The sequence below is a fragment of the Corvus moneduloides genome, chromosome 15 (assembly GCF_009650955.1).
Source record: "Corvus moneduloides isolate bCorMon1 chromosome 15, bCorMon1.pri, whole genome shotgun sequence".
NCBI classification, from domain to species: Eukaryota; Metazoa; Chordata; class Aves; order Passeriformes; family Corvidae; genus Corvus; species Corvus moneduloides.
The window spans coordinates 3,420,078-3,437,944 of record NC_045490.1 but is presented as its reverse complement, the minus strand read 5'-3'; the positions used below and the strand labels follow the sequence as shown (position 1 = coordinate 3,437,944).

The following is a 17,867-nucleotide window of genomic DNA, read 5'->3' as shown; positions in this document are numbered from 1 at the left end:
CCTTCCTTCCTTCCACGGCTGCAGAAAATTCCTGGATTTTACCCCAAGATGCCCCCTCTGAGTGTGAGAACTCCTCCTCGGCTCGCTCCCATAGCAACTGTTCCCTAGCTACCCGGCCGCACTTGCTATTCTCATCCCAGTGCAGCTGCGTGTGGCCCCCCCGCGCTGCGCACGAGGCTGTCACCGCTGCCGCCAGCCCCGGACCCCAAACCCACCCTGCATCCCCGCCCAGGCTGCCCCCCTTTGACTGCTTCACCCTTGGTGACCGTCGTGACCCTCACCCTGTGTCACCCTGCAGGGTCTCCCCTGGGAGGGGCTGTTCCTTGCGCTAAGGAGCAGCACTCTGTGCTGCCACAAGGTTCCCATTCATGGCAACCCCCCTGAAGCAGTAATTCACCGTGACAGAGGGCAGCAGGACTCTGCCTCAGCCCCACAGCACACCTGTGACAGACAGCACAAGGCCTCATACCCACCATCATGCCCTCACACTGACCTAAAACATGCAGCAGAAGACACCGAGGATCATCTGTAGTACTCAGGGCTCAGCCAGCATCAGCCTTTTTGCCCTGGAGGGCAACCCCAGCCCTTCCCTGTAGGACAGGACCACCAGCAGAGCCCATGGCAGCCCAGAAACGAGGTCCCTGCTCCTCTTCTTACAGCCACCAACCCTGTATGGCCCAGAGCAGGCCCCCCATGACACGAGAGCAGTACAAAGCACAGCAAATCTTTACACTCAACAAAAGGTTAAAAATTTAAATACTCTCCAACTTTAGTGCAAGGCAAGCAAATGATACCACAGGTCCAAGTAGGTGCTCAGCCCCCCTGGGGGGCCTGGCTCAGAATGAGCAGAGGCAGCAGCACACGCACGCACGCGTGTGCACACACACACACAGAGAAGGGACGAGTTATTGCTCAGGACACAGCTGGGACAAGTGTACACAAGAGGGCACAGGACAAGCTGAATGGAGAGGTGGGCTCATCCCCATGCTGCTCCCCACGGACGACTCCTGCCCGTGGGTGCAGGAGCTGTGCTGGCTCCCCAGAACCCCTGGGGACACACACAAAGCTGGTCCCAGCCCGCTCACTCTTGGGTCACAGCTTCACATCACCGTGGGAAGGGACATTCCCTTTACCACAGCTTTGCTCCCTGAGAGCAGGGTCCTTTATGTGTTTGCTCCTCCACCACCGAGCTGGGCCTGAGGACGGCCACACCTCTGGAATGCACAGGTCCGGAGCTGGTGGCACTGCATTGTCACTGTCCTGCAGCGTGCTGGGGATCAGACCAACCCTTTGGCCACAGCACGTGTCCCGGAGTGGCCGTGTCCCACCGTGCCAGCGGTCTGGAGAGGGGCTTGGGATCAGCTCACTGGAGCTGGCAGCACGTGTGAGACGAGGCAGGAGGCAGCAGGCTCCAGCAGACAGGGACGCAAGGACGAGGCAGTGACGCTCTGCTGCCAGGACGCAATGGGAGATGCTTTGGCACGGCACTTTCCTGTGCCTCGGGGCTGAGCAGTGGACTCCGCTGGAGCCAGGACACCTCAGCACAGTCAGAAAGGTCCAGGAAAGATGATTTAGACACCTCAAGGCACAGAAGGCCTCTGTCCAGGACTCCCTGGAACAAAGCTGGGACCGTTGCTCCTCCCATAGGAGGACATTTGTGCCTGTGACAGGGTGGGGGCAGTGCAGGCCCCCACCCATAGATTAAAAACTGACATTTGATATGTACAGACCGACATATATAAATATACATCAAACCTGCGGTGCCGCTTCGGCACCGTGGAATGTGTCAGCAGAGCTGCTCCAGCCTGGCCTCGGCCCACGCCGGCACGATCCCTCCCTCCCACCCTGGGCCCGGGAGGGGAGCGGCAGCCGGCGGCAGCAGCACTATCCCAAGTGGCAGATTTGGAAGTGTCCGGGTTTGGCTCAGGGCTTGCCCATGGTCAGAGGCACCTCAACCTGAGCCGTGTGCTGCTGCCAACCTTGGAATCATCCTCACAGTCTTCAAATACAGACGTGTAAAACTGTAAACAAATCCACCTTGTGGGGCCACTGCGACCGTGTCCTTCAGGCTGGGCACTTGGGAGAGGCAAGGGGGTCCCAGGGGCTGGAGAACAAGCTGTGCTCTACAGCCGGGTGGGCTCTTCCTCGCTGTCACTGCAGTTTCCACAACAGTCCTGAAGTCAGAAGGGCAAGGAGAGGGAGGAGGGAGGGAGAGAGGAGCACAGCAAGCAGAGGGTGAGCACGGTCACACAACCCAGCCTACAGCTGCCCTCCGGCAGGGACGGGCCAGGTCCCCCCGCCCCCAGCCTGTGTGTGGGAGAGCTACATGGAGGCAAGGGGCTGGAAAGGAACCCCAGACTGCAGAGAACAGTCCAGCTGCATCTGGAGGTTCAGCCCCTGGCAGACAGACTGGTGAGCACGCAGCTGGCTAGCTCAGAAGCTGTGAGGAAGCTGGGGACTGCAGCCACCCAGGGACACAGCTCAGTGCCAGCACAGATGCTCAGCCCCGCCCAGAGCTCAGCTGGCCACGAAAGCAGCTGAAGCCCTTTTTGCTGAAATGGGAGTCTGAGCACGGGGCAATGCCAAACCCTTCACAGTTTCTCAACCCTTCTATGTGTCCCGGACATCCGGAGAGGAGTGAAGGAAACTTCCCACAGCCCCCTGGGAGCGGGACTCCCAGCAGCGGCAGTGCAGGGGCAACTTTGGCTCAAGCTGAAGGCAAGGCCTCCCCCACAAAGGCAGCAAGAGCAGGGATGCGGGATTAGTGGCTCAGGGGGCAGTTAGAACAACAAGCAGGTTGTGCTCTGCCAGGGGAAGGGGATAGGCACTGAAGGATAACACTCCTCTTTCCCAGATCTTGCCATGTCCGTGGGCCACCGGGTATTTCCCTGAGCAGAGCAGCCAGGAGTGACTGCTCACCTCTGGAAAGAGAAAACACGTGGGAAATCACAGCTCAACCCCTGCTACAACAGCTGCCCATCCTCTGGCAGGTCCTGCCTGCCTCGGGAAGGGCTGGGTATCCCCAGAGCTGGCTCTGGCTCTGGCTAGGGCAGCCTGCTGAACTGCAAAGCACAACTCAGAGTTTGCCAAGGAACAGGAGTCAGCACCAGGTGGCTGAGTGGGTCCAGAGCCAACCATGCTGGACTCCTACAGCTGCACACAGCTGCTGAGAGGCAGCAGCCCAGGCTTTGCCAGGCCTGGAAAGAAGGCAAAGACTGTCCAGGGCAGAGGAGACAGGCAGACAAGCAAGTCCACAGCAGCTGCAAGACGTTTCTGTTCTCCTCATCCCTTGAAAGAGCTGCTCTCCGCCTGGCTCAAGATCTGGCAGAAGTGCTCTGGGGAGCCCAGACAGCCCATTCCAAAAGCAAGGACTTGTTCAGGGATGGTATTATTCATGTCAGAAGGGAGACGATTTATTAGTCTGGAGTCTTCAGCATCCCTCTGCCTGGGTGATTCCAGCATGTTTAGCCAGGACACTCCTTCCCAGCCTCCTTGATTCCCCCAGCATGGGGAGTGCCAGCCAGGCAAGGGCTGGCTCCCTGCAGCCTTGCACGGCTGCCTGAGACCCCTAGGGTCTGGCCACCCAACACTAGGGGAGACTGCTCGCTGCCCTCTCGTGCCCACCTCCCTGCCAGACCTGCACTGTTGCTGGGAGACCGGCTGGGGAGGAAACGCTAGGCAAACCCTTACCTGTCTGCTGAACAAACGCTGGAGTAACCCTTTTTTGGGCTGTGGAGAAGGCTGCCCTTTCCAGTCCAGGTCTGGGGGCACTGTGCCATCTGTGCTAAAGACATTCAGCTCCTTAAAACACTCTGTCTCAATCATCTGGAAGAGGGAAAAGAAGGCTGCAGCAACTGCCACATGGAACCCATCACCAAGGGTCCAGCGGAGCATGAGAGCAGTGAGGACAGCATGGGGACACTGCCCTCAGCCATGGTAGGCACAAGCAGGAGCAAAGACCTACCTCGTTCTGCCAAGGAATGGGCACACTCCCTGTGGCAAACTTCTGGTAGAAGTCATTGTCTGTGGGCTCCAGCTCCACTCCTTTAACCGTGGAGAACTGCTCGATGTCCAGAACGTCCTTGCAGTAGATGGCCTGGGGCTACGCAGCACAAAGATTGCTCTAATGCCAGGCTCCACCTTGATGCCACCACCTCCAACTGTTGCTCACGGCCAAGCCCAGGCACCTCTCCCTGCAGCCCAGAGCTTGCTGGACCTCTGTTCTGCCAGGCCCAGAGAAGGGGATGGGCCCCATCTCCCCATGCCAGGGTTCCCTCTTCCCTTGACAGCACCAGTGACTGAAAAGGTCAGGACTTACATCTGGCTTGAAGGGAGGGTCCAGCATGCCTGCTTCCAGCCTCCTGAAGTTGAGGTGCTTGAAGAGAGGGTGCTCCTTCACCTCCTTGGCCCCAGCTCCTCGGCACCCCAGGCGCTCCAAAGGGTCTTTGCACAGGAGCTGTGACACAAAGGAAATCAATGTCCTGGGTGAAGGGTGCTCTGTGCAGGAGCAGCCCTGGGTTCCTGCAGTGGGTTCTAGGGAGAGCACAGGCTTGCTAGGCAGCTGGGCAAGGAATGAAGGCACTCTGAACCCTGCTGTGCTGCCTTATCAGAGACAAAGGAACCTGGTTGTCACCTCTGCAGGGAGCAGCCCCCATGTTCTGCTGCTGCATGCACGGAAGCGGTGGGAGTGAAGGGACAGGGCTGCACACCCGTACCATGGTGCAGAGGGAGCGGGCGCAGGGCGAGAACTTCTCCGAGTACTCCTCCTGCACTTCCTTCACCAACCGCTCCACCTCCTCCCGCTTGATCTTCTTCTTGCGCTGCTGGAAGGGGGACTGGCCCTCGATCATCTCGTACACCAGGCAGCCCAGTGCCCACCAGTCCGGGCTGAACGTGTAGCGCTCGTTCTTCACCACCTCAGGAGCTGCAGAGGAGCAGGGGTGAGGGACGTGTCAGGGTAGGGAGAGCACATCTTTTGAACCACTTTTTGCTTAAACCAGGGTCACTTACCCATGTAGCCAACTGTCCCCACCCGGCCCTTGATTGTCTGGCCTTCTGGCACATGGACAGCTAGTCCCAGGTCTGAGATACGGATGTGACCTGCACAGAGGAGGGGACAAGTTAACAGGACAAAGTCAGGGGGTGGTGTTTGAAGCTGCCAAAAACACAGGGTAACCCTGGTTTAAGCAGAGTAAGCAAAAACTCAGGCTCAGGGCTTCTCTTGACCCTGCACTCACCATGGTCATCCAGTAATATGTTCTCTGGCTTCAGGTCCCTAGGAGGGAAGGGACTTGATTAGCAAGAAGCATGTTGTGAGAGCAAAGGACACATGCAACAGCCACATCTCAACAAATCACAGATAAGCAACTTTAGGATGTAATGCCCCTGCATCGGACACACAGATAACCTATCCCTCACCCTGTGCCCCAGAGCTGACCCTGCAAGCTCTCCCCTCCTGGGCAAAGAGGTGGGAAACAACGACCTTCAACCCTCTGCAGTGAGCCTGGGGATGGTTCCCTCTTTGCAGGTGCAGAACTCACTATGGGGCAGGCCATGCAAGTGAGAAGGAGCAGAGGCTTCTCTGCTTATCCTGCCCCAGGGCAAAGTAGGAGCAGAAGGGACTTCCTGGCCAGTGTTTAGCCATGCTGTCCTAACACTGCATCACACCCCTGTGAGTACAGTCAATTGACTTGTTCTCCCTCCTCCCCAGCTCTTTAGCACGTTGGGGCAGCCTACCCTCCTTTGTTCTAGTGTCAATACTGCCCAGGGAGTTCAGTGCCTGCCCTGAGACATTCACAGCATGATCACATCCTGTTCTTGGCGATCATTTACCAGCACAAGGAAGCCAAGCTAAGCTCTCCCTTTCTCCTACAAGACCAGCTTTCTGTTCCCGATTCCTCTCACTCAGCTCTGTGCTGCTTTCAAGCCTGAGCTTATTTTCTTGAGCAGACAGACCCAGCTGGGCTGGTAAGAGCAGCAGGAACCCTCTTACTGCTACAGGCCCTACAAGCTCTCCCAGCAGGGACCAGGCAGCACGCACCTGTACACTATCCTCTCCTGGTGCAAGTCCTCAAGGCCACAGCAGATCTCAGCAGCATAGAAAGCTGCCCGGGGCTCCTCGAAACCAGCCTCTCCCATGTGGTAGATATGGAACTTGAGGTCCCCTCCATTCATGAGGGTCAGCACTAGGCAGAGAGCATCTTTAGTTTCATATGCATAGGCTAAGCTCACCTGCAATTCAGGGCAGAAAGGCTGTTAGAAGACACAGCTGGAAGAGGGAGGTGCCCACACGCCCATGGACACTTTGCCACCCAAGCAGCCACTCCCAGACTCGGGACTGGGCCTTTGCCAGCAGATGAGGAACTGTGCAAACTCAGGGAGGACATGCCAGTGCCCAGCAGTCCCAGCACACCCCCAGCTTTGCTCAGACAGGGATGACACTATTTTCCTGAGCCAGAGCTGCTTTCCTCCAGGGGCAGGCAGCCCCCAACAGCAACGCTGGGGCAATGTCTGATGAACCCTCTGCAAAGGGAGGTTCAGGCTTTCCACACCTCAGTGCACCAAGGTAGAGCTCCCAATCACACAGCTCAGGGCTGGGCTTCTCCCCACCCCACTGTCTGGAGAGACAGTTCTCACCGTTTACTTGTGCCCCAAAAGTCACAAAGGCGCCTGTAACACCAGCTGGGTGTTTGGGGCTGACTTTGGGGGCATTTACAGCACGTTGTGGAGGCAGTAAATGTCCTGCCAGAGCTCAGCCTTGTGAGAGATGTGCAGCCACCAGGACGCTGCCCCACAGGCAGAGACTGCTCCTGCCTCTCCACACCAGGTGAGGAGCACAGAGGTGCCAGGCTGGCTGGTTGGAGAAAGCATCAACCACCACAGCAAAGTGAGAGCAATTCCTATGTACTTACTACAAACCTACTGTTCACTTTTTCCAGGATCTGTTTTTCATTCAGGGCCATGGCTTCTCCCTTCCTCTTTTTGATCCGTTTCTTCTCCAGTTTCTTGCAGGCATACATCTTCCCTGTGGCACGCACTTGGCAGGCACACACCTGGAGGGAGGACAAAGCTCAGCACCCTCCCACTGCCATTTCCAGAGTGGGAGTCTAGGTTCTGCTCTCAGGAAGAGGCACAGGAAGGCAAAGCAAAGACACAGGGAACAGTGACAGCTCCAGATGTCATAGAGAAGCAGGAGCCAGCTGTAATGCCTCTAACACCTTTAGCAGCACCACGGCTGGTGCCTGGGAAGACAGAAGGCCACTCCATAAACAGAAGGAAGCCTGGCAGGAAGCTTTCAGGAGTGCAGTTTGCCCTGTCAAGACACAGGGAACAGACCTCACTGCCCAGTTAGCAGTAGGCACCACAGAGCTCGCGCTACCAACCCTGCACAGCACCTCCCACACCTCCAGCACTTGGAGAGAGGTGAGCTCCTGCCTCTCAGGGAGAGCTGAGAGGTCATGCAAGGCCCAAAACACAGCCCAGCGCAGAGCCCCCACAGCCCACCCAGCCAGCAGCACCTGCCTCCAGGTGCTGGAGCAGCTTGTGGCACCCTGATGGCCAACCCAGGTCTGCCTCTGGCAGCAGGCAACAGTGGCTGTCTGGTACCCTGAATGCAGAGGAAATGGTGGTTACTCACCTCCCCAAAACCGCCCTTACCCAGCACACGGTACTGGCGGAAAGTGTTTTTGGTTACTGGCTGCCTGTGAGGGAAAGGAAACCAGAGTGAGATATGAGGAAGGAGAGAGCAGGGGCTGAAACCCAAACCACCTCCATGTCCTGGCCTGAGAGACTGTGGCTCACCCCAAACCCCTGCTCAAGTGGGCCTTGCTTGCCTGTGAGGCAAGCAAGGCTGTGGCTGCTGCTGGTGCCAGTAAAGGGCCCTGAGGGACAGCAAAGGCCAGGCTCTTGGCTCCTGCCAGGGCCCAGCACGGGAAGGAGCCCCAGGGACCCCTTAGGCAGGCTGTGTGAGGAGGCTGCAGATTTCCCAGCAGTGCGGGGAGCGTTACCGTTCCAGCCATTTCCACTGCAGGAAGCGGTTGAAGTACAAGCTGTCGAGGTAGTCAGCAAAGGGAGCCACACTCAGGTAGTCGTGGATAAGCCTAGGAGAGAGCAGAGCCAGCATGGTTCCTGAGAGCTGATCACAGCCCTGGACAAAGCCAGCAGCCCTAGGAAAGAGGAGCTGAACAGCCCCAAAAGCCTATTTACTCTGCCATTCCCTCACCCAGCCTGGTGCTGAATCACCCACGTAGCCCTGGCCCAGAAAGCCCTGCTCCATGCTAAGCCTGATGCAAAAGGAAGGTGCGTTGGAGGTACCACTGCGACAAACGCAGCGCCCTGGGACCAGGCTGGCACTGCTAATTGTGGCCTCTTGGCACCAGCCAGGGCTGCAGGATAAAGGGGGACAATGGGACTCTTTGCAATTGCCCCTCTGCTCACAGGGCAAACGTGCACACAGGCTGTAATCAGCTGCTAGCAACATTCAGCACCAGGCGCTGAGTTGTTCACTATCAGATGAATATCCAGCACAAAAGGCCACAGGGGGATCCTGCTCGAGAGAGCTAACTGCTTTGGAGAGCTGTGCCAGGGCTGCCCAGCAGAGTGAGGAGCCTTAGACGCAGTGTCTAGACTGGAAACACGCATCAAGGAGAAGCGGATGGGCTCTCCCCTTTCAGAGCTTGCCAAGAGCAGGCAGGGCCCAGCCCGGAGGCTCTGCATTCAGACACGACACTGGTTACCACACACGGAGCTAACGCTCCACAGAAGACTGCAGCAAATGTGTTGCCACAGCCCTGCACTCAGTTAGGCAACACGCTCCAGCTACTGTGCAGGGAGGGGTGAGGCTGCAAGCCCAGTTTGCCCAAGAGCTTCCGTTTCACACTCGGAGCCAGGACCTCGGCCACTGCTTCTGCGATGGGAACAGAGGTGACCTTAGACCCCTGCAGCAACAGCCAGAGCAACCCAACCACAACAGCCACTTCTGCGGCCGGTGGGACAGGACAGCTGGCACAGGACTGCAGCCATCGGCTCATCTTGGCAGGAGCCTAAAAGATCCTGGCACAACACTGGGAATAGCATTACTACAGGGTCTTCCCAAATGGCAACTCCAGCTGCAAGGACCGACAGAGGTTTCGGCAGCAGCTCCTGGCTCCCAGAGCACAAGATCCTTGTGCTCGCTTTCCTAGAGCTGGGCTGCAAACTGCTGCTCCAAAACTGCCCAGGCCCCAGCCTTAGCACCAGCCCTCACTCTCCCAGAGGAATGGACCATGAGGGACACGGTGAGTCAGCTGCAGCATCATCCCCGTGCCATGTGCGACCTGCAGACACAGCCCAGCCCTCCAACTTACTTAGTGCATTCCTTGAAGAGCTCCTTGGAAGGTTCCTCCTCCAGCCTCTCACAACAGGCATCCACCAATTGGGAGGGAACTTCAGGCACATGGTCCTCACTCTGGGGACAAAGGGATGGAGTCAGAGCCCAAGGGCCCTGCTTTAGGGTCAGTGGGCAAAGCAGTGTGGTGGCTTGTGAGGTGGTGTGGTGGCTCAGCATGTCGGCTGTGGCAGGACATGGGCAATGTCAACTGTTGGCTTTCCAACTGTTCTTGCAGGCAGCAAACACAACTCTCTTACTCACGTTTGGCTTCAAGTACTTTTCAATCAGGTGCTGCCCACATTCCTTCCTCTTCTCATCTGGAGCCACTTCGTACCCTGCCTGCAGAGAGCAAACAGTGTGAGGGGCAGGTCCAGCCAGGAATCCAGCCTTGCTACTGGCCAACAGCTGTGGAGCAGCAACACCCTCTGCCCAAAGTTTCCCGTGCTTTCCTTGAAAACCAGATCTCCAGCAAACACCTCCCTAAGCAAAGGCCCGGCCCTATCTGGGCTGCGACTCACAGGTTTTTCCTACAGAAAAGCCCTGTGTGCTCAGAAGCACCTGCTGAAGCATCCGGCCAAACAGTTCATGCCCAAGGTGTCCGGAACATCCCTGTCTCCCTCAAGGAAGCCTGATGGGCTTTGCTCTTACCACAGCATCCAGGAACTTGACGCAGCGTGAGAGCTCGGGGCGTGTCTCGCAGAACTGCCGGAAGAGCATGTGCCCAATGGGCTGCTTCTCGCACAGGCTGTGGTAGTCCCGCTCTGCAAATGTCGAGAAGGTCACTCATTGCTGAATCCCAAAGGAGCAGTCCCAGCCCACCACCCTGGCCAGGCAGCAGTGGGGGTATTGTGACTCCTCAGCTGGGCTGCTGACAGGCCCCACCAGCCTGAGACTTCCAGGAGAGTGAAGTGGGACAAGGGACATTGCTGAGGTTTTACATTCCCCTGTGGAAGACCCTCTTCCCTGAAAGAGGATTGATCTGCTGTTCTGTTCACCCTGAACCTCTTGTTCCTAGCAAGGGACCTCCATATCTCCTGCTTGCCTAAAGGCTCTCTCCTCCTCTCTCCACAGAGATCAACCAACTGCTCCAGACACACAACTTTCCTTGGAACATGAGAAACACACCAAGCTTATCTCAAGGCAGATCTTCCAGGCCAAGAGTTGTTCTGATGACTCCTCCAAACCACTTGTATTCCCAAAGGCCCTGCTGAAAGCAGCAGCATCAGAATGGGAGGCACCATTCCCACAGATGTCCTGCTGATGTGCACACAGCAGTCAGAACTCCCCACTTCATGGGACAGCCATGTGCTTGTACATCAACTCCTACTGCCCTCCAGAGCTCGCAGATTCCTCCTACTCCTCTCTGAACTCTGGCAGCCCAGGCACAAACCCCTTTGACTATCCAGAGCACTTCCAGTTCTCTGCTTTTTTCCTCCCCTTCCACTCATAAGATGTTGTCTGATCGCAGGCCAGAACACATTTCTGTGACAGCCACTGCCACCGAGGGCTGTGGGCTGCCTGCAGTGCAGATGTGCAGCCACCCAGAGGATCCCAGCACTGGGTACTCCCAGCCTTCCCCTCCCCTCCCTGTGCAGCAGTTTCTCCCGAGGAAGCTGCAGCTTCCTGAGGGTGCAGGAGAGAGCGGAGCGGGCTGTGGTGGGGGAGGAGGTGGCCTCGCCAGCTCTGCCGCACCAGCCGGTTTCCTTGTGTCTGCAGGGGAAGGAGTTCCCTTCAGCTGGGAAGGACCAGAGTTTGCTGTCGGTGAGATCAGAAGCTTTCGGCTGCCCTGGTTGCTGCCCAGGCTCACACGAGGTTACTCCCTGTGGTCAGAGCACAAAAAGCTTAATTCTGCAGTGGGCAACCAGCCCACCATGCCCATGGTCCTGCCAAGACTCTGGAATAGGAAAGAAACGCCTTTCTAGCAGGCTGTGAGGTGAAAAGAAAGACACCCCAGCCAAAGAGTGGCCAAGCACAAGGAACGGGGTCATCTCTCCCATGGGAAAACCAAGCGAAGCTGCTGCCACCTGGGTCGGAGCCTCCTCACGTGCCCCTCCAAGGGGAAGTGAGACACGGGCGGTGACAGGCAGTGGCTGGGAGGGACTCGCTTCCCAAACCTTCACAAGGTCACTGGCCTGGATAGCAGGACAGCAGAGACCACCAGGACTCACTGCTGGCAAACGGGTGAAGTTCAGTGCTGGAAAATGTCACGACAGCCACAAGAAGGGTGGCTGCAGGCAGAGAATGGACAAAAGCTGAGGGATAGCTCTGCTGAGGGCATGCAAATCAAAGAGGCAGAAGGGGTTTGGATGGTCAAGATGGGAGCTGCAAGGAGAACCCAGGCCAGAGCTGTTCTCAGCTCTCTGACCTTGCTCCAGAGAGGCAGCCAGCAGCAAATCCAAGGCTGGAGTCTCCATACAGCCACACCTGGCTGTGAAGCCAGCCCCGAGAGATGGTGCATGGGGTGTGTGGCAGACGGAGGTGGGGACAGCCTGCACTGGGCTGCTGTGAGCTTGAGGGTTACAGTGTGGATGAGCGAGGTTGAGTTTCTCCAAGTACTAGAGTTCCATGGGGCCCAAAAGATTGCCAGGACTGGAAAACCTGGGCAGGGCAGAACTGGGAATTTGAGCTGCAGAAACCTCCCAAAGCCATTTGTTTCAGTGACACCTGTTCTGAAACAAGGCCAGCGCTGTGCCACTCTCCAGCTGGCAGCTGAACCCGGATCGAAAACTTAAACAAGCTCTCCTCTTCCCAGGATGCAAAGCAGTTGCACCCTCTGTGCCCCAAAACAACTTCACACGATCTCAGGACCAAGCCTGCTGCACAAATAACATTAAAACCATGAAGAGTACAAAGTACAGAATGAAAATGACAGGCCAAGCCCTGCCCAACTCCAGTTCTCATCCACACCACACAGCAAGAACCCAGTTGGCCTGAGAAGAGCTACTGCTTGAATGTTAGAAGCTGAGATCTGTGGAGCTGAGCTGAATCCAGCCAGGGAGAACAGAGGACATTAGCAGGACCTTTGTTATTTTTGCAAAGGCACCCCAGAGTGACACTCCAAAACTCTGCAGCATGGAGCAGGTCTGTTTGCACACAGAAGATGATGTTCCTCTAGTGAAGCTCATCACAGTCTGGCAGGTGTGTGGCTACATCATCAGCCACTTACCCATCATTTCTTCCCTATACCCTGAACTCCAAGCAACCCTGGCTGGCATTTGCCCTGTTCTACATCCCTGACACTCAGCTTGGGGTGCACAACTCCCACACACACGCTCGCCCACCGGCTCCCACCAAGCCCCGCATCTCACCCAGGGTTTGCCGAAGGTCCTCGCAGAGGCTGATGTGGGGGAACTGCAGCATCTGGCGCCATTTCTTGCTCTTGCCTTTCCGGTTTCCTCCACCACCTGCAGGGCACACAAAATCAGTACCGTGAGTCAGGAAGCAAAGGTGTCTGACTGCAGCTTAGCCTTGCCAGGAGCTGAGGAAGGAGCCTCTCCAAGTCCAGGCATGGAAAACAAGACCGAAGTGGTACCACTGGTGTCCTGGTGGGACAAAAGTGTTGGAGCCTCGACTGCCAGAGGAAATGGGCAGACCAACCTCTGGCTGCCAAACAAATCCCGATCAAGAACTTGAAGACCTTTCATGATTGGAGAATCCCAGCAGGGGCAGCAGCGTCCACAGCCACAGCAGTTCTTGGCTCCCAGGCCTGCCCCCAGCAGCTCTGCATAACTAATCACCCCTCCAGGCCATGCCTTGCTTGCTGTGAAGCTCTTCCTGCTGCAGCAAAGACCTTCATGCCACCTACTCATTCCAGACTGATTGCTTACTCCAGGGAGGGGCTCTCAGAGGGAAGACATGAAGCTGGGAGACAGGAATTCCTGCTCTAATTCCGGCTCCACAGACAACTCGCTGCCTTGCCTGGGGCTCATCACTTCAGTTTCCCACCTGTGAAGTGGGGACACTCCCACTTTTCTCTAGAGATAAGCCAGCCTCAGAAAATCCAGATCCAAGAACCAGGTATTATTCCAGCTTCAGCTGCTGGAGTAAATGGCCAGTGCTGTAGGACAGGGTGGGAAAGCTTCTAGATAGACCAAAAAATTAACATTGTAGCAAGCACTGAGTACCGATTGCTGGGATCAGCTAATCTCCAGGGTTTGCTTTCCCGGTGCCAACACACACAATCTCCCACCTCTCTTCGGAAATTCATTAAATCACCCTGCCAAAGTGGTCGGGCCAACAGCTGGGCCCAAGGCCCGGCTTTCTGAAATCACAGAATTCTCGAGAAACACTTTCATAACACTTTCCTCCACTGCAAATGCAGTTCAGCCCCAAAGCCTAGACACAGTCCCCTGGCATCCAGCTCCCTGTGCCACAGGAGGCCCTGGATGGACAGGCAGGTGGGATGGGGCCATCCTGGTCAGCCTCGTGCGGTGCCAGCCCCAGGTCCGAGCCCCTGTCGCGCCATGGGTCCCTGCACTGCATCTGCCCTGCACCAGCAGCTGGGCCGCATGATTGTACAAACTCAGGAAGGAAGTGACTCAAGGGTAAGCAGGGCTGGAAGAAACCAGCGGCGCAGACACCTTCTTGTCAGCGACAATGCAGCGGATGGGGGCAGCGAAACGAGGGCAGGGGAGGACAGGCCATCCTCACCCCAAGAGAGCTCAAGGAAAGGCAGAGCAAAGCCCCACAGCACCCGGAGGTTGCATTTCCTTGAGTTGTTTGCTTTGAAAGGAGGCTCCAGCGCCCTTCACACGCGGTTCTACCCCGCCCTCCCAGCGCTGTGGCGGACAGTCCAGCGGGGAGCTGGGCTCTTGCACGGCAACCTCCCAGCACCCCTGGTTTGGGGATGGGGCAAGGGGTGGGCTACCTCCACCCAGAGCTCACCAGGAGCAAGCTTCAGGGTTAGGTGATGGATGAGAGGTGGTCTGCTGTCCCTCTGTCAGGGCAAGGGGGACAAGGATCCTTCACCTTCCCTGGGCCAGACCAAACATAGGGCAGCAGCTGAAGGTGGCTGTCAGCAGCCCCATAGCACATCCTAGCTCAGCTCTGCACTCCCACACCAACCTAGGAAGCTCCAAAAAGGCTGGGCTGGAGCAAAGAACCCAGCCCTGTTGGATCTGGCCTGCAAAGTAGCTCTGTCCTGTCACAGAAGCTGTCTGAGCTCACCCCAGTGGCTACTATGGCCACCCAGCCACAGGTGGGAGAGCCACGGACAGGCAGCACGGACACCTATGGCTCTCACAGCCCCAGAACCAGTTGGCACAAGTGTGACAGTGGGGGGTTGTTTCTGCCTGCAAACTGCTCGCTGCTGCCGAGGGAGAGGCACCAGCGGAGCACCAGGAGCAGAGGCTGTCCAGCACCTAGTGCTGCATCAGTGCCCAAACTCCATTCCCCAAGGGCACAACAGGAGCCAATCTCTGGGTCACTCCGTGTGAAGCTGGGCCTCGTGCCTGGAGGTCACAAACCCCGCTGTTTGGTTTTGGACCAAACCTTGCTGTTATGAACCTGAACATCACGGTCCACCACGGTCAGTGTGCCAGGAGTACTCACACTTAGCCTGGTTTTTAAGCAGCTTGGAAATGTTTCTGCCCGTGCAAATTTAATTTCGCTGCTTTTTGCTCCCACAAATCTAATCTCCAAAGCCCTCTAACTGGATTTCAGCAGGTGTCTCGGGCTCCAGGATGGCTCGGTCTGGCCAACTGCACACCACAGGACAGGGAGGGACTGTACTTCCCCACCACATACGTGATCTACTGAACTCATCGATGCCTGCCTGAGGCAGATCTTCTGTGCCAAGGACCAGGTTCCTGAGTGACACTTCCCATCCCCTCCTGAGGCTTCTCCCTCCATCTTCAGGACTGCCCCGCTGCTGCCAGGCTGCATCCCACACCCGAGCCCTGGAATTCAGCGTGGCCCTGGAGCAGCGGGAGCAGCAGAGCTCCAGGAGCCCCGCACACCCGGGGCCGGGGCCGGTGTGAAGGCGGCGGACGGGTGGGGCTCCCCGCCGCAGTTTCGGGATCGGCCCGTGTGTGGGAAGCAGCAGTTTACCGGACTGAAATCAACTTTTTTTTTTTTTTTTTCCTCCTACGGCACTCAAAGCTGCCTCTCCCCTGTGCCAGAGGAGCTGGAGCAGCCTCTGGAGCGGGCAAGGCGGGAGGCAGACGGGGCGATCTGCACCGGAGAGGCGGCGAGGCCGCCCGGGAGGGAGCTCAGCAGCACCGGGCAACCCCCGCGACGGACGGGGGGAGCCGAATGCCTGTGCCCAGCTCGCGCCGCCACCTCCTCCCCGCTCCCCGCCAAGGCCGCGATGCCCCGGGAAGGACCGCCCGGGCCGAGCCCCGGGGCGGCACCGGCGGGGCCCGCAGCCCGGGCCTGCCGCCCCGCCAGCTCCGATGTCCGGCGCCGCTCACCTTCGCGGGCCTTGAGCAGGACGGTGTTGGCGACAATGTTCTCCAGCTCCATGGGCCCGCGGGCGCCGCCGCCTCCCGCCGGCTCCGCTCCCCGCGCTCGGCCCGCGCCCGCCGCCCCCCGCCCGCCGCCGCCGCGCCCCGCCCCCCGCGCCCCGCCTGGCCAATGCCTGCCCTCGCTCCTCCCGCGCCGCGATCCCATTGGTCCGCCCCCCCAGGAAGCCCCGCCCCCTCCGCCGCGCCACCGCCCTCCCGGTGGCCCCGCGAGGGGCGGGCAGGCGGGGCGGGGCCAGAGGAGCGCACGTCATCCTGCAGCCACCGGCGAAGAGCTGCCAGGAGAGGGGGCGCGCGCTGATTGGAGGGCGAGATGTCACTCAGGGAGCGCCGGGAAGGGATTGGGCGAGAGTCAAGAGGGCCCACCACGGGGGAGCCCCGCCTTCTGCTGCATCTGATTGGGTGCGGAGCTGCCACTCAGCTGCAGAACGGGTCGTGATAGGGTACTCTGTGGTGGGTGGGGCCGAGTGGCTGTATATAAATAAGCGCCGGCGCGTCGGGGGAGCGGGAGGTTTGTTCCGGTCCGGTCGTGGTGCGCTGTCATCGCATCAGGGTCTCTCCGAGGTGTCCTGTTCTCTCCTGATAGAAGCAGTTATGTGTTTAGGGGAGCCTCCCCATCTTGACAGCCTCAATAAAGTCCAAGCGGCCACGCGTGTTTTCCCGGTGTCTCGGTCAATCCCGGTCACGGCGTGGGTGACCCAAGCTCCGGTGCTGTGCCCTGTTTCCCTGGTCACCGCTGTCGTGGAGGTTGGGTTTTCTTGTGCCCCAGTGCAGCTGACCCTGACAGCTCATGTGCTGTTCTGATGTTTGAGCTCCCGACAGTTTCTTTCCACCAATTATTTGCTCTAAAAGCCTTTTTTTTTTTTTTTAATTATACCAAAATTAGCAGCAGCATTACACTGTCTGAAGAAAAGCTGTGGTATCCCTGCAGAGCTGGCAGTCGCTGGTTTCCCTGCAGAGCTGGCCTGTAATCGAGCACCCCTCGATGACCTGTCAGCCCCTCAGGTGACCTGTCCGTCTCCCTGCCTCTCCTGGGCACAAAAATGCTCGTTAATCCTCTTAAACCAAGTGGTGTCTGCCCTGCTTTTTGCTGCTCCTGGCTTTGGAATGAGGACATCACCCCTGCCTTCCCACGTCTCCTGTCTCTTGCTCCAGCCCATGGAAGATGCCTCCTTCCCGGTGGCTGGTGGCAGCTGGGCTGCCCCAGGTGCGAGGTTGGTGTTGGGCAGGTCCCTCGACTGGTCTCTGTCAATGGCAGCCTGGGCCCATGGCAGGAGAGAAGGGTTCATGTCCTTCTCGCTGTAGTGAGGATGATAATAACACAAATTACTCCAAGCAGTCGGTACTGCCTGTGGCCGCTGTGCCCTTCAGCATCCATTGGAAATCAGATGTCACATCTTCAGGGTATGAATCTGGAGTGACGAGGAGGAGGAGGATGCTTTGCCCCGCCTCACCTTGGGGGTAATCTCTCTGTCACTCTGCCTGGAGGGATGAGCTCATGCTGTGAGAACTCCTCTTTTAGACCTGCTTTCCTTTCAAAGCTGGCACATGTTTATTTTGAACTTAAAATGAGATGATTTTGTTTCCGACATTAACCCTTGGGTTGCTATTTTCTGTTTCCTCCCACCTGGCATTTTGCAGCACCGTTCCTGTCACTGACAAGAGTCATGAACAACGGGATGCTGCTGGATCAGCACCAGTGTCCAGAGGATCTTGATGTCCCCAACAGATCCAGCAGCAGCCCAGGTGGTGGAACTGCCACTCTGCTTTTTAGCTCTGTGAAGGGGATGACATGGCTGGAGAGGGAGAGGGCTCTGAACCCAAGCTTGTTGGGGGAGTAATTCAAAACAATCTTAGGAAATTGAAGAAAAAGCCTGAAAATGCAGGATGCAATTCCAGGCACAGGAATAGCAGTTGGGCAGCAGCAATCAGCGCCTCGAGGGGAGCCACTTTCCCAGTGGCACTGGGGTCACGCTGGCTCATGAGCACAGCAGGAATAAGGGTCCTGCTGTGGCAGATGAAACAGAGAAACAGACTTT

General features: G+C 57.7%; 1 protein-coding gene across 2 annotated transcripts; it reads right to left on the bottom strand.

Moving 5' to 3' along the window:
- Positions 1–738: 738 nt before the first annotated feature.
- GRK6 (G protein-coupled receptor kinase 6) lies at positions 739–15,895 on the bottom strand. Of its 2 annotated transcripts, none has more exons than XM_032124749.1 (16): positions 15,778–15,895; positions 12,676–12,771; positions 10,016–10,128; positions 9,629–9,706; positions 9,345–9,445; positions 8,007–8,099; positions 7,637–7,700; positions 6,912–7,052; positions 6,041–6,231; positions 5,238–5,275; positions 5,011–5,100; positions 4,716–4,924; positions 4,319–4,456; positions 3,965–4,102; positions 3,691–3,825; positions 739–2,921 (listed from the first exon to the last, which is right to left on the bottom strand). In XM_032124749.1, the coding sequence occupies exons 1-16, from the start codon at positions 15,827–15,829 to the stop codon at positions 2,916–2,918; spliced, it is 1,683 nt and encodes a 560-aa protein (XP_031980640.1). In that variant the 5' UTR covers positions 15,830–15,895; the 3' UTR covers positions 739–2,915. The 2 variants fall into 2 exon arrangements, with proteins under 2 accessions (XP_031980640.1, XP_031980639.1); XM_032124748.1 differs by having other exon boundaries at positions 739–2,174.
- Between the last annotated feature and the right edge of the window lie 1,972 nt (positions 15,896–17,867).